This window comes from Schistocerca gregaria, chromosome 4 (genome assembly GCF_023897955.1).
Source record: "Schistocerca gregaria isolate iqSchGreg1 chromosome 4, iqSchGreg1.2, whole genome shotgun sequence".
Classification (NCBI taxonomy): Eukaryota; Metazoa; Arthropoda; class Insecta; order Orthoptera; family Acrididae; genus Schistocerca; species Schistocerca gregaria.
In genome coordinates this window covers 90,155,015-90,170,790 of record NC_064923.1, presented here as the reverse complement: position 1 = coordinate 90,170,790, position 15,776 = coordinate 90,155,015, and the positions used below count along the sequence as shown (strand labels likewise).

Sequence of the window (15,776 nt, the reverse complement as noted above, 5' to 3'; positions counted from 1 at the left end):
CCCCTGGTCACGACAGGATCCATTACAGTATGCTATGGCACCTCACATTGCGCAACAAAGAAATCCTTCTCGCACTTTTTAATGCTATTTGGGCATCGGGTCACTTTCCTGACGCGTGGTGTGAGGCAGTTTTAATCCCTTTTTTAAAACCTGGGAAAGACCGCACGAGTCCGTGTAACTACCGTAGTGTTGCCCTCACTAGTTGCATGGGGAAGACCTTGGAGTAGATGGTCAACTGCAGCCTTGTCTGGATGTTGGAATCCCGGCAACTCCTTAGTCGCTTTCAGTGTGGGTTCAGGTTGTTTCGTTCCACCTTCGATAACCTTGCCCTCCTGGAGGTGGCTATACAGCAAGCTTTCCTACGCAGTCGTCACCTTCTAGGTGTATTTTTCGACATTGAGAAGGCCTATGATACCACTTGGAGGCGTCTCATCCTGGAGCAACTTCACGAATGGAGTTTTCGTGGTTGTCTTCCTCTTTTTATTCAGTCTTTCCTCTCGCCACGATGTTTTAGGTACCGAATTGGTAACGTCCTGTCTGATCGCTTTGAGCAGGAGAACGGTGTCCCTCAGGGTAGCGTTTTAAGTGTGACTCTCTTTACCATCGCTATTAATAGCATTACGTCCATAGTGAAAATTCCTGTCCAGTGTTTTTTGTTTGTGGATGATTTCTCTTTGTTTTGCTCTTCTTCAAGCCTTGCAACGACAACTCGTCAGTTGCAACTTACGATTAGGCGTTTGGATGACTGGGCGCGGAAGAGTGGTTTTAAGTTTTCCACTGAGAAGTCTGTATGTGTTCTTTTTAACCGTTCTCTTTCGATTTTAACCTTTCCTGAGTTGCGGATGAGGGACACTATTCTTACTTTTAAAGACACAGTGAGGTTTCTGGGGCTCATTTTTGACTCGAACTTCATGTGGTTACCTCATGTTAGATGTGAAGCGGCGGTCACTTAAGGCTTTAAGTATTTTAAAATGTCTCAGCCATAGTACATGTGGAGCTGACAGAACTTGTCTGCTCCAGTTTTACGGGGCGTTTGTGTGATCTCGGCTTGATTATGGGTGCACCGTGTATGGGTCTGCGAGGCCTTCTTACTTAAAGATGCTGGATGTTGTGCACCATGAAGGGCTTCGGTTGGCCACTGGGGCATTCCGAACTAGCCCCATACCAAGCCTCTGTGCAGAGGCTGGTGAACCGCCACTTCATATGCGGCGATGGCTACTTACAGTGCGCCAGGCGTATAAAACTTTCTCCACACCATACACCCCTGCATACCATACCGTTGCTCAGCCTCCTCTGGCACAGTTATTTCATAACCGGCAACGTGTGACGCAGCCCTATGGGATGCACGGACAGGATTGCCTCCCTGCGATGTCTATGGCTGGTCTTCGTGTTTTGCGGCGCGGTTGGAGCAGATCTCCACCTTGGCTCCTCCGGAGACCCAAACTTATTTTAGATTTGACTAATTTTAAGAAAGATTGCACACTAGATTTTACATTCCAATCTCTGTTTTTTAACATTTTAGATGTGCATCATGGTTTCACTGTCGTGTACACTGATGGCTCCAAACAGGAGAATTTCCTTGGCTGTTCTGTAGTGTTCCCTGATAAAGTTACCTGGATTCGCCTCCCTGCTGAATATACCGTTTTCGCAGCGGAGCTCCACGCGATCCTGAAGGCACTGGAGCAGATGAATTGTGTTCGGGGCGATCAATTTCTTCTCTGCTCCGATTCTCTCAGTGCCTTACAATCACTGCAGAACCTGTACCCGACTGAGGAGATGGTCCAGCTGATACATGACCAACTGTACTTGCTCCAACGGCGGAGTACAGAATTATCCTTCTGCTGGGTGCCTGGTCATGTCTGCATATGGGGCAATGAACAGGCCAATCGGGCTGCCAAGGAGGCCTGCAGAGAGCAGCGTGTCGTCCAGTGTCCTATTCCCTTGCAGTCTGTCATCGCTGCACTCCACAGGAAGTGCGTGGAGTTGTGGGAGGATGAATGGCTGGCGGTGACGGCCAATAAACTGCGGTTGATAAAGTCAACCACTCGGCCATGGCATTCCTCCTGCCGGTTGCTCAGGTGGGAGGAGATGGCCCTTACACGTCTTTGGATCGGGCACTGTCCTCTCGCACATCGTGTGGTCTCACCGTCAGACACCACACTTGCTAGGTGGTAGCCTTTAAATCGGCCGCGGTCTGTTAGTATACGTCGGACCTGCGTGTCACCGCTATCAGTTGTACAGCCGACTTTGCTAGCGATGGTTCACAGACAAAACACTCTCATTTGCTGAGACGATAGTTAGCACAGTCTTCAGCTACGTTATTTGCTACGACATAGCAAGGCGCCACATTCAGTTACCATTGATATTGTGAATCATGTACTGTCACGAGCGACATTCTTCATTAATGGATTAAACTTAAGTATTCCACCAGCTACGTCCGTTTTTCTCAATTCTAATTCCCTTGTCATGTTCCAGACCTCTCGCCAGCCTGCGTGAGCTGAGACGCGTGCATTTCGGCCTCGTTTAGTAATACGGTGTTGGCTCTCCAGCCAACCACAACACACAGCTTTTTATTACGGCGGGAGGATCCTCCGTTTTGTGATGCTTGTGGTGTGCACATCTCTGTCTGGCACATTTTAACAGACTCCATTTTATACCGTGATGCGCTGGCAGAAGCACAAGTTGATGGGGATCTGCCTTCTGTTTTAGCTAATGATGAGACGTGTGTGTCTAGGGTTTTTAAGTTTTGTGATGTTTCTGGACTCTGGCCTAAACTTTTAGGCTGGAGGTTTTAGTGTATTGCAGAGTGGCTGACTCCTCCCCTGTTTTTCCTTGCGGTCAATCAGCCACTTCCATCTGCTACATTGTTTTAGCTTCCTTTATCATTTTCTTCATGTGTTGTCCATGTTTTACTGCTGACGCTCTGCTTCATCCCACGCTTTGGTGTGGGTGAGCACATGTTTTTCAACGATTGTTACCCATGTTTTCTGTTCCGTTTTACATTCCTGTTCTGGTATTTTTCTTGACACCTGTCTCACTATGTTACTAAACGGGTGCTGAAGACCTTGCTGTTGTGTGCCCAAAACCCCTCTGCTACTACTACTACTGCTACTACTGCTACTACTACTACTACTACTACTACTACTACTACTACTCTCACCCCTCCACCCCCACCTCACACCAACCGTCAGGGACATCAGTCCCCACTTCTCAGTCTGAGAAGAGTAAATTTTCTACAGCTCTTCTCACTAGAAAGGGGTCCGTTGGGTCACTCCCTTCCCAGGTTCCTACCAGTGACAAAGTGGACTCCCGCCAGTGGCTGAAGCAGCCACAGGGAGGTGGTCGTAGGGCTTCATGATCCTCCTCAGTCCCTGAGACGGACTCAGTGAAGCCCTCCCAGCTGGAAAATAACCAAAGGAGCCGCGAGAGAAACCCTAAAAGAAGAAGATTTCTGACGAACCCAGACATAATGGTGGCACCAATACCACTGCTACCTACAAGCTCTGCGTCCGAGGATTAGGTGGAGATTCTAGTGTTCCATGAGGACCTAGATCTCGCTGGACCCTCAGACACAAAGGATGTTGATAGAATGGTACTCAGTTGGTGGCAGCAGGTGACCCTGCAATGTAATCTACCTCCTTGAGTGCTTAATGCCTTCCCAGCCTCACGATGTCATCCTCGAGTGGAATTGCTGCGGTTTTTTCACAACCTGACTGAGCTACATCAAATGTTAAGCTTCACACCTGCTTAATGCATTGCCCTCCAGGAAACCAGGTTCCCAGCAATGCAGACCCCTGCTCTCTGCGGCTGTAGAGGATATTACAAGAACTCTAGCGAATATAATAGTGTGTCAGGTGGAGTTTGTGTATGTCCTGAACTCGGTATCTAGTGAACCTGTGCCCCTTCAAACTCCTCTTGAAGCTGTGGCTATCAGGATAAGGACGACACGGGAAAAAACTGTCTGCAATGTATATCGTCCTCCAGATGGTGCACTACCTCTGAACTTATTGGCTACACTGACTCAACTCCCTAAACCTTTCCTACTTCTGGTAGATTTTAAGGCCCATAACCCCTTGTGGGGTGGTACCAAGCTTACTGGCCGAGTTAGAGGTGTCAAAAATGTACTGTCTCAGCTTGACCTCTGCCTCTTAAATACTGGGGCCCCCACACGTTTCAGTGTGGCTCAGGTACTTACTTGGCAATTGATTTATCACTTTGCAGCCCAGGACCTCTCTCATCTGTCCACTAGAGTGCCCATGACAACTTGTGTGGTAGTGACCACTTCCTCATCTTCTTGTCACTCCCCTGGCATCATGCTCATGGTTGCCTACCCAGATGGGCTATAAACAAGGCAGACTGGGAAGCTTTCACCTCTGCTGTCATCATCAAATCTCCCCCACAAGATACCATTGATGTAGTGGTTGAGAGGGTCACTAGAACGATCACGTCTGCGGCAAAAATTCCAATCCCTTGTTCCTCAGGGTGCACCTAGTGAAAGACAGTGCCTTGGTGGTCTCCGAAAATTCCTGAGGCCATTAAAGAACGTAGACGGGCTCTACAGTGACAAAAGCGGCACCCTTCTCTGGAGCACCTAAAAGCTTTTAAACGGCTCCATGCATGCATTCGCCAGCTTATGAAAAAAACAGAAATAGGAGCATTGGGAGATGTATGTCTCAACCATTGGGTGTCATACATCACCCTCGCAAGTCTGGACATAGATCAGATGTGTTTTTGGTTACCAGACCCCTACAGGTGCCCATGTTGTTAACATACATGGCGTGTTATCCGCCAATACAATAGCAGAGCACTTTGCTTGACCCTCTGTGTCGGAGAACTACCGCCCAGCCTTTCGCACACTCAAACGGCAGATGGAAGGGAAAGTCCTCTCATTCACTGCTTGCCACAGTGAACCCTACAATGCCCCATTTACGGAGTAGGAGTTCCTCAGTGCCCTCAGCATTGCCCTGACACAGCTCCTGGGCGAGATCAGGTCCACATGGATTAAACATCTCTCGTCTGACTACAAGCGACATCTCCTTATCTTCAACTGGATCTGTGTGATGGCATCTTTCCATCGCAATGGGGAGAGAGCACCATCATTCCAGTGTTCAAACCCAGTAAAACCCGCTTGATGTGAGTAGCTATTGGTCCATCAGCCTCACCAACATTCTTTGTAAGCTGCTGGAATGTATGGTGTGTTGGTGGCTGGTTTGGGTCCTGGAGGTACATGGCCTATTGTCTCCATGCCAGGGTGGTTTTGGCCAAGGTCGCTCTACCACTGATAATCTTTTGTCCCTCTAGTCTGCCATTCGAATTGCCTTTCCCAGGCACCAACACTTGGTTGCCGTCTTTTTTGATTTACGGAAAGCATAACACACAACCTGGTGACATATCCTTGCCACTTTATATGAGTGGGGTCTCACAGGCCCACTCCTGATTTTTATCCAAAACTTCCTGTCACTTCATATTTTCCATGTCAAAGTTGGTGCCTCCCATAGCTGCCCTCCATATCCAGGAGACTGGAGTGTCGCAGGGCTCTGTATTGAGTCTCTATTTTTAATGGCCATAAACGGTCTAGCAGTCTCACCTTCTCTGTATGCAGACGACTTCTGCATTTCGTATTGCTCCTCCAATACTGGTGTTGCTGAGTGCGCCTACAGGGAGCCATTCACAATGTGCACTCATGGGCTCTAGCCCATGGCTTCTAGTTTTCAGCCATAAAGTCGTGTGTCATGCACCTCTGTTGGTGTCGTACCTCCCATCCAGAACCAGAAATTTACCTTAATTACAATCCACTCATGGTAGTGGAGACATATAGATTCTTAGGACTCGTTTTCGACGGTCAATTGACTTGGCTTCCTCATCTTAATGAGCTTAAGTCAAAGTGCTGGTAGCACCTCAATGCCCTTTGCTGCCTGAGCAACACCAGCTGGGGTACAGATTGCTCTAAGCTACTGCTGCTGTACAGAGACCTTGTTCAATCCCGCCTTGACTATGGGAGTGTGGTTTATGGTTTGGCAGCACCCTCTGCTTTGCATTTACTTGACCCAGTGCACCACTGCGGCAATCGACTAACGACAGGAGCTTCTAGGACAAGTCCGGTGACCAGTGTGCTGGTGGATGCTGGAGTTCTTCCATTACAGATTAGACATGTATAACTGCTCACCAGTTACGTTGCACACATTCTTAGGTATATACAAATTACAATCTCCTTTTCCCAAACATCGATTAAACTCTCGCCTCGGCAGCCCAGGTCAGGGCTTCAGATTGCGGTTCACATCCGGTCCCGTCTGTCTGGACTGGAGTCCTCCCCTTTACCACCTCTACTCGAGGTCCATTAACGTACTCCTCCATGGGGTAAACCTAGGCCGAAGCTTTGTCTTGACCTTTCCATTGGCCCTAAGGGCTCAGTTAACCCTGTGGCTCTTTGCTGTCACTTCCTCTCGATTCTTGACATGTACCAGGGCAATGACGTGGTTTGCACCAATGGCTCACTGGCTGACGATCACGTTGGCTTCGTGTATGTTCATGGAGGACAACGTGAATAGGACTTCTTGCCAGATGGCTGCAGTGTTATCACTACAGAGCTGGCGGCCATTCTCGTGCTCTCGAGTACATCTGCTGATGCCCTGCCGAGTCATTTCTTCTCTGAACTGACTGCTTGAGCAGCCTCCAAGCTATAGACCAATGCTACCCTCACCATTCCTCGGTAGCGACCATCCAGGAGTCCATCTATGCTCTGGAATGATCCAGTCATTCAGTGGTGTTTGTGTGGACCCCAGATCACGTCGGATTTACAGGAAATGAACTTGCTGAGAGGCTGACCAAACAGGCTACATGGAAACAGCTTATGGAGATCGACATCCCCATAACCAATCTGCGTTCATTATCACACTGCAAGGTTATTCAGCTTTGGGAGATGGCATGGCATAATCATTACTCGCAACAAACTGCATGCCATTAAGGAAACTACGAATGTGTGGAAGTGCTCAATGAGGGCCTCTCACAGAGGCCCTGTGGTTCTCTGCCGGCTCAGCACTGGCCATGCTTGGACGATCCACGGCTATCTCCTGCGCCATGGAGATCCACCTCAGAGCTGGTGCGGCATGCAGTTGACAGTGGCCCATATACTTTCAAGCTGTCCTTCTTTGGCTGCCCTGCATCATAAACTTTATTTACCAGACTTGTTACAGCTACTTTAGCAGGCAACACCTTAACAGTTGATCTTGTTTAACGTTTTATGCATGAGGGATGGGTTTACCCTTCTATATAGGTTTTAGTGCTTGTTGTTTGTTCCTCTGTTTTCTCTCCCCTGCTGCTGTTAGGTCGGAGGTTTTAATGTGTTGCAGAGTGGCTGGCTTCTCCTTTATATTCACGTGGTCAGCCAGCCATGGTAATCTGCTTTCTTGTTTTAATCTCTTCTTTTCGCCTCTGTTTTCGTGTCTTCTTTTGTTCCTTTTAGTGTTTGTTGACTTTCCTTCATTCTTGTGGTTTTTCCTTCCTTTCAGTATTGTGTTGTATGTGTCTTTTGTTTTATTCTTTCCCTCGTGGAATTGTTTATCAGAACAAGGGACCGATGACCAAGTAGTTTGGTCCCTTTCCCTCCCCTTTTAAACCAACCAACTAATTAATGCTTTCAGTGCAGAAGAGAAACAGATCTATAGTCATAAGAATCTGCCTGTTAACTGGCTGTTGAAAACTTGATCTTGGTGCTTATAACTTTGTTGTATCTCCAGTCCCCATAGCAAGGTGACTTTCCATAGGTAGAGCAAAAAAGAAAGTACATTCTTTTATCTTTGTAGTCTCTCTTGTGGTAGTACAAATAGAGAAACTTACTGAAAGTTTTGTGTTGGACACTGAAGCCACCACTGAAGTAATTGATGTGGGAAATCTGAATAAACTGTTTTTACGTATTCGATCAGCTCCTTGATAAAACATGAGCAATATTTATGCCATGCCAGTCACTGACATAGCAAAAATCTGTAGATTCCATCTTCTGATTTTGGGTGAAATAGACAAATGGTGGTGTTGATATTTGTCTACTTTCCCCTGAATAATTTTCAGCTAAATCTATGACAATCAACTCATCTTACTTTAGATAAAATTTAAGGGCTTTAAGATACAAACTTTGATGTCTGGCATTGTAATGACATCACTTTGTAAAGACTATATAGCTCCACTGTCCCATGTTGCTTATACACAATTATTTCCTGTGAATCATACAGTATCAGCTAGCAACTGCAGATTCTATAGCTTCTGGTCCAGGACACACATTCTTTAAATAGCTGGCTGCAAACTGCCATGCTTGTGAAGCTACAGTAATTCGATCATCTTAGTATACATATTATACAAAACTATCCTTATTTGATTTTTTATGCCCTTTCCTTCTTAAATAGAAAAATCTTTTACAATTCAGAGATGTTTAAAAAAACTTTTTTGCATTTTTTGGAGTTTTCTGATTCAATCTCACTTCCATTTCATTAGGACTTCTGATTTTGCTTTCACCAGGCACTACTAATCAATTGAAAAACACCATAAAAAGTCAGATTGGAGTACCAACATAGTACAGGCATGGTTTCACTATATTGTTGACTTCTCGTTAGTTTATAGGTGGTTTAGAAAATTATACGAAACATTTTGCAGAGTACTTTTTTGTACAAATGGCCTGAAAGAGCCCATTTTTTGTGTTTTTACAAAAATCTTCACCTTTGCTCTCAATTTGTAAAGTACTGGGAAGCAGTAGAGGAATAAAATTTCATATTCAAATGCCTTGTGTTGGTAAGTTATCACATGCAGAGTTTCATGTTTATTATAGACACACTTACCGAGTTACTAAAAGGTAAACTTCATTTTTAAAACTGGCTGTTTTTTTTTTTTTTTTTTTTTTTTTTTTATAGTGGCATTGCTTCAAATTATCTATGAGGAATTTTCTCATGAAATGATTTTTTACTATTCAATGTAAGAGTGTGCAAAAAATAATACGGCATACTGTAGTTTCCGCCAAGAACATTTTTTATCTCTAACAATCAGTGGTACACTGTCTAAAGCTGCACTATGGCGTCAAACAAATGATTATATTACTGCAATTACTGAATCAGTGAAAGTAAAACTTCCATCAGTGTTCATAGGGAACATTGTGAATGTTCATAAAAAAATTCATCAAAGTCCATGATGGTCCTGTGGAGCTTTATCCAAAATTAGACCACTTGAGCCTTTTCATGCCGTTTTCGTTAGTTGCTTGTGCAAATCAATGGCATTTCATCATTAACATGAGCAGATGCCAAGTTTGTTTTATTCATAGTTGATACAAACATTGCTATAAATAGCAAATCATGTATAGCCTTAGAGAGATCAGTTAATGTAATTTTTATTGACATTAATGACAAGAAGTGGCTAGGAACTAAACATCGAAAAACATCCTATATGCAGATTAGAACTGGTAAGAAATTTCCCCCCAGTATATGCCTAAAATGTGACAAGCAGATAGTTTGATAGTGTCAGATAAATGAAATTACAGCTTTTATTATAAGTTCAGCTGGGAGGAGGATACCACAGAACTGCTGAAGCACCTAAATAAAGCTTTATATGCACTAAAGTTGTCAGACATAGGTGATGCAAAAATAAAAAAGTTGGCATACTTCGCTTTTGTATCATAATGTTGTACAGAATAATTTTTTGTGGGAACTCAAGCCAAAGTAGTTCTCAGTCAAAAAATGTGTAATATGAATTATTGGTGGTGTAAACTCTAGATGTCCTGCTCAGACCTGTTTAAGGAACTAGGAATATTAACTATTGCTTTACAATAAATGTATTTATTTCTCAGTGAAATTTGCTGTTAAAAATCTCGTTCAAAGTAATGGTTCACTTCATGAAATCAGTACAAGAATTAAGTGTAATACTCACAAATATTTAAAACCACTTACTTTGTTATGGAAATGCGTCCATTATTAAAGAGCATACATTTTCAATAGCTTACCAGGAGCTATAAAATTTAACTATTAATAAAGTTCAATTTAAGAGGAGCAAATAGGATTTATTAGTGACCAACTCCTACTACTCAACTGACGAGTTTCCTAGCAGAACTAACGTGTGTGTGTAATTTAACATCAGTGTAAAATCTGACTTCCGTAAAACTTTAATGTAGTAATGTTATCAGTACAAATATTTTAGAAAGTGATTTTTCTAATTGATGGTGCCTAAGAATTGTCAGTGTATTGAATATTTACATGTTTTGTGACAAGTTTCTTAACTTTCAAATGACAGTATGTTCACAATTTGACATTTCACATCAAGGAGAACCATTTGACTTGGGATCTTGCAAAGCACATTACCATTTTGTATTTTTTGTAAATATTTATTTTGCATTCTTGTTTTGTCTTCTTGTAGAGATATTTAAATTATATTAATGTGCCATTTTCAAAAGCAAGTACAGCCTTGTTGCAGATAATCTTCTGTTTGAGCTAAAATCATTATCCTCTTCAAAGAGCACTGTATCTGGTATTGTTTATAATAGTGTTTTGGAAATAGTTTTTGAGATTTGCTTGTAACATTGTCAACATATAAAGATAGGTGAAAAGAGAACACCTGGATACAAATATTCAGGTTATTTCAGCTTGTCACTTCATTCAAAACTTTAATACTGTCCTGTGTTATTTATTATGTGTTTAATATCCACCATATAACCTTCAGCTTTCGTTGGTAAAACTAAATTTCAAAAGCTTCTGTTCTTTATCTAAACTACTTTTTATTACTTCCTTACAAGGCTGCCCTCCAGACAAATAATTTCAGTAAATACTTAAAAGTACTAAAACCCTGTGCACACATGCATTTTTCTTTTTAACAACTAATGTAGCAATAATAATAGCTGGGTAAAAGAAATACACGCATATTATGAATTTTCATACCTGTGCTGATTTTTATTTTACTTTGTTGCAGATTTCTTATCGAACTTGGGGCATAGCGTGCAGCAGCATTGCAGTTGTTCTACTAGGAGCAATAGCATACCGTTACAGGTTCTTGTAACCTTATTCCAGAGTGATTATGCCTAAATTTCAGGTTCATGATCATGGTTTTTGGGTATTTTGTGGTTGCAGAGAAATGACTAGTTCTTGTTTGTAGATCCCACACAATAGTGTGTTTACTTTAAGTGTAAATTTTTGTTAAGAGTTTTGCAAAGACATATAGTTTTATATGAGTAACATTTAAAATTGTTTGAATGTAAAAGTTATGCTGCCTTATCGTAACTGTGTAATTGCTACTGTATAAATGCTGTTTCCTAACTTGGACAGTTAAATTTACCTAATTTGGTAGTGGTGATTTGCAGCTGTTCCATTCATATCTTAAATCATATGCAGATATTTTGTATTGAATAATTCCAAGTTTCATATGGACTAAATAGTATGCATGAAGCAAATCTCTCTATTGTACTGCAGGATTTTTCATATACCTGAAGATTATTGGTTTATAAAGAATAAATATTTTCTATTGTTTTCATTTTACTGTCCTTATTTTACTGTACAGAAAAGTCTTTTTGTGACAATATTATACTAGAGAGATGAGTGAATAGTGTAGTGTGTTACTAAGTTGTTACTGATACAGTAAACCACCTTGAAAAATACAGGAGGAGAGAAACGTAATCATTCACTGTAGAGTTAAGGTGTTAGATGGTTGACAGGCTCATACACAAAGTAGAAAATGTTGCCGAGCTGTTGAACAGGTCATTCTTCAAACTTATGTAATAATAAGTACTATCACAGATATGAAATTCAAGGAAGCTTCATAAAAACAATTCCCATCCAAGTAATTCAGAGAATGTGGTAATGGGGGTATCCAGATACCAAAGTAGAATGGTTTGTAGAATAGCCATTGAAGTAGTATGTGTTGTGCTCAACAGTGTGTTCTGCCAACTGACTGGTGTTCTCTGCTTTTCGCCACCATTTGGTAGTGGCCATGCCCACTTGGAAAAGGCTCTGCGGAAACTATACAGAATTGGTATACATGACTGATTTCACAGGTGGCTTCTGCCATGGTAGAATATGCTGGACTTTCTAACACTGCAAGTGTTAGACCTGTCTTCCCCAAGGATATGGACAATTACTAAGGACTTGAGAGTGTTTACAGTACAGTGGTGGGCCAGGCAGTTCCATATATTGAGACCACTTGAGGAGGGTGGGACAGATTTTGGGTAGGATGGTTGTCATTTCTGGGCTTTCGGACAACAGCTAGTCAAATATCTGGTAATATGTGGTTAAATTTTTCAGTGATGGGTGGTACTGTACCTAATTACTAGGATGGTTGGAGGGTTTGATTAGGAAATTGTTTGCAGACTAAATTGGGAATAAGGATACAGTTTTTTGGAACTGCGACTAGATCACAAAGCCAGTAGTGAATCTGAATGAGGAGAGGGGTTTTAGGACCTTCGGTAGCAAGGTAAGATTCCTCAGATTGCCCATAAACATGTTGGTACTAGTGTGTGCCATGCATGTGCTTATGGTCATGCCACAGATTTGTTTGTCGAGCTTTCCTCGAAGGAACAGTGGGTATGGGTAAGGGTATAGCTGGGTAGGTGCACAAGATCTCAGGAGCATGTTTTGGGGTTTGTTGGACATCAGGAGAGGTAGTTTTGGACTGTAGAAGGTTATGGGAATGGGGATGTTTGTGTGTATAGAAGTAGTGCTTATCAGTGATGAAAAGGCTTTGAGGTGTTAAGTGTGTGGGTGATTAAGAGCCAGTGGGGAAACTAGGTTCCAGATGTTGGCCAATGAGTACAGAGGTTCTTTTGATTAGAGCAAAGTAATCAACTACTATATGGAGCCCTGAGCGGTTAGGTTAGTGGTTTTTGGGAAGTGTGTAAAGGATGGACACATTGAACATTTAGAGGTTACATTGCTAATTGACAACTCAATGTCTGAACTGTATGGTGAGTGATTAGTTACCTTTATTTCTACCGTTATTTGTGATTCACCCATTGTATCATATTAAAATTTATTTTAAAGGAAGATCGAAAGACAACTGTAAAGTTCATCTAGGTTTGGTTTACAGCCACAGTAAAAGTTCTCAGAGTACAAACTGTTTTGCCTCATTTGGCTGTTTAAAATTTTTATAATGGCTGGTTTTTAACACTGTGAGGTAAAGTCCCTTCCAAAACATGCAGGTTTAGAAAACCAGCAATTTCTCATTATTTCATGTGGTAAGTGGTACACCTTCGATCGATAGGTCTTAAACGCCAATATACACTAAAAAAGATAAACTTTAGTGTTTCTTTTTCATCTTTTTTTCTGTGATTCTGTGGGTATAATATTCTTAAAAAAATGTGTGAGATGCATTCTTCAGCAACTTCACACATAACTGGCTTTTGCATAAAAAAGTCAAGCATTCTGGCATACAGAGTTGCAGTGTGTGTGTTTCCAGCCTGCTTTGCCTTTGGACAAAGCAGCTTATTTCTCATTGACACACCTGATGCCTCTGAGTTTCAATGAAACATTTTCTTTTGGCAGCTCCTTCAGGTTAGACGTGCATGTTCATACAACTTCAGTTTTATTTTGCCATAAAATAAAATAAAACTACTGGCAAACTAAAAAACCTATCCACATAAACAGCATTACATTTACCCACCTTGATTCTTTTTCTGGGGTATACTTAAAGTCAAAGAATATGACCAGTATTAGAATCACACACAATAAACATAAAGGGTGACACACGGGAGACAGACGGTTTTTAATGAAATAATACTCAGCCAACTTTAAAATTAATGCACGTGTGTTTACACAAAACCAAAGCTCATTATTTGCAGTTTTAGTTAACAAAGTTATTTATGAACAATAATGTCGTCAAGGTGATGTCTATCATTTCAAATGCAGGACTCAAGTCTCTTCTCAAAATCCTCCTCCACACGGACTAAAATCTGTGCAGGGATGGCAGCAATTTCTTGAATTATTGCATTCTTCAACTCGTCCAAATTTTGTGGTTTGTGGTTATAGACACAGTTCTTAAGGTACCCCCACAGAAAAAGGAACATAGTGACAAGTCGGGAGACCTGGGAGGCCAAGCAACATTGCCAAAACATGAGATAATCTGGCCAGGAAGAGTGCGTCTAAGAACTGTCATTGAAGTGTTTGCGATGTGCGATGTTGCCCCATCCTGCTTAAACCAAACATGTTTTAAAGGGATCATCATCTTCTTAGTTCTGGTTTCAAGAATATTTCAAGCATACAAATGGAATGAACAGAATTAATAGTAACTGTGGCCCCGTTTTCTTAAAAAAAGTCCAGAAATGCCAACAGAGCCAAGAGCACACCAGATTGTTACTTTTTCTGAGTGTAGAGGACGCTGGTGGATAAAATGTGGACGCTCTGGAGCCCAGTAATGTAGGTTTTGCTTATCCATGGTCTCGTTTAAATGAAAATGAGCGTCATTGATCATCAATAAAATTTCATTTTTATTCTATCCCAAAATCACTTGCTTTCTGTAAGTGAAGTCTTCTTGTACAGCAAATTCAGTTTCCTTAAGTTGTTGGACAATGAGCATTTTATAGGGATGGAATTTTAGTTCTTTATGCAAAATTTGTCTAACCGATTCATGATTGATACGTAACTCACTAGCATGATGTCTAGCTGACCGTCCTGGGCTTCTGACTGCCGCTTGCCTTACCCTTTCAACATTTTCTGGTGTCATTACTCTGCGTCTTGGGCCAGAATGCTTCTTATCCAGTATGTTTCCAGTTGATCTGAAGTTTTCCACCCATCTGAGGAATGTGTTATGACTCGGAACAGCTCCATGTCGACCAACATTAAACCACGCACGAAACAATTGCTGCGTAGCAATAATTGATTCACCAGTTTTCACGAAACTGTCATAGACAAACATTCGACATTCCAAGTCCCACTGCTCCATAGTGACTGAGTAAATGAAATGGCGCCTTGGGTTGATCAGAACTATCCCCACCTCCCACCACCGCGCCCTCAGTACTACGCTGTTCAAAACCGTCTGTCTCCCATGTGTCACCGTGTACTTGTCTGGTTTGTTCTCTGTTTAGACCAGTAATCAATCAAATGCACAAATACTGTTGGCAATAATGAGTTATTGGTATGGCTGAAACACTTTTTAAATTCACTGAAAAAAGGTCTGATCATTTTTGAGAATAGCATCAGGCTGAGGCTGATGCCTGGGAGTGTAGGTAGAATTGTCATTCAGATATAAATTTGAAAGAATACCCTTGCACAATTTCTGCTTGTTATGGATCCTGGGGAAGGAGTCAAGATAAAAGTATATTTGATTCTTCACAAGACATTGATTTAGGAGGCAAGTTGTGACATAGTGATATGCAAATATGCAGATGGCAGTATCGTGACAAGGTATAAAAGAATAGTGCATTGATGGAGCTGTCATTTGTACTCAAGTGATTCACGTGAAAAGGTGTCAGACATGATTGACCACACAGTGGGAATGAACAGACATTGAACGAAAAAGGGTAGTTGGAGCTAGGCATATGGGACACTGCATTTCAGAAATCATTAGGGAATTCAGTATTCCAAGATCCACAGTGTCAAGACTGTGCCAAGAATACCATATTTCAGGCATTGCGTCTCTCACCATGGACAATGTATGTGCTTTTGCTTAACGACAGATAGTAGCAGTGTTTGTGTAGAGTTGTCAGTACTAACAGACAAGCAACAGTTCCTAAAATATTTGCAGAAATCAGTGTGTGACTTGTGATGAACATACCCAGTAGGACAGTTTGGTGAAATTTGATGTTAATTGCCAATGGCAGTAGATGA

The 15,776-nt window shown here is 42.0% G+C and overlaps 1 protein-coding gene across 2 annotated transcripts in view; it reads left to right on the top strand.

The window, feature by feature from the left end:
• Positions 1–11,493, top strand: part of LOC126266655 (peptidyl-prolyl cis-trans isomerase FKBP8-like) — a 76,449-nt gene extending 64,956 nt beyond the window's left edge. For both annotated transcript variants that reach the window (XM_049971053.1, XM_049971054.1), the window contains exon 8: positions 10,936–11,493. In XM_049971053.1, coding sequence (XP_049827010.1) covers positions 10,936–11,022 — 87 coding nt within the window. In that variant the 3' untranslated portion in view covers positions 11,023–11,493. The remainder of the gene's footprint in view (positions 1–10,935) is intronic.
• The last annotated feature ends 4,283 nt before the right edge of the window (positions 11,494–15,776 follow it).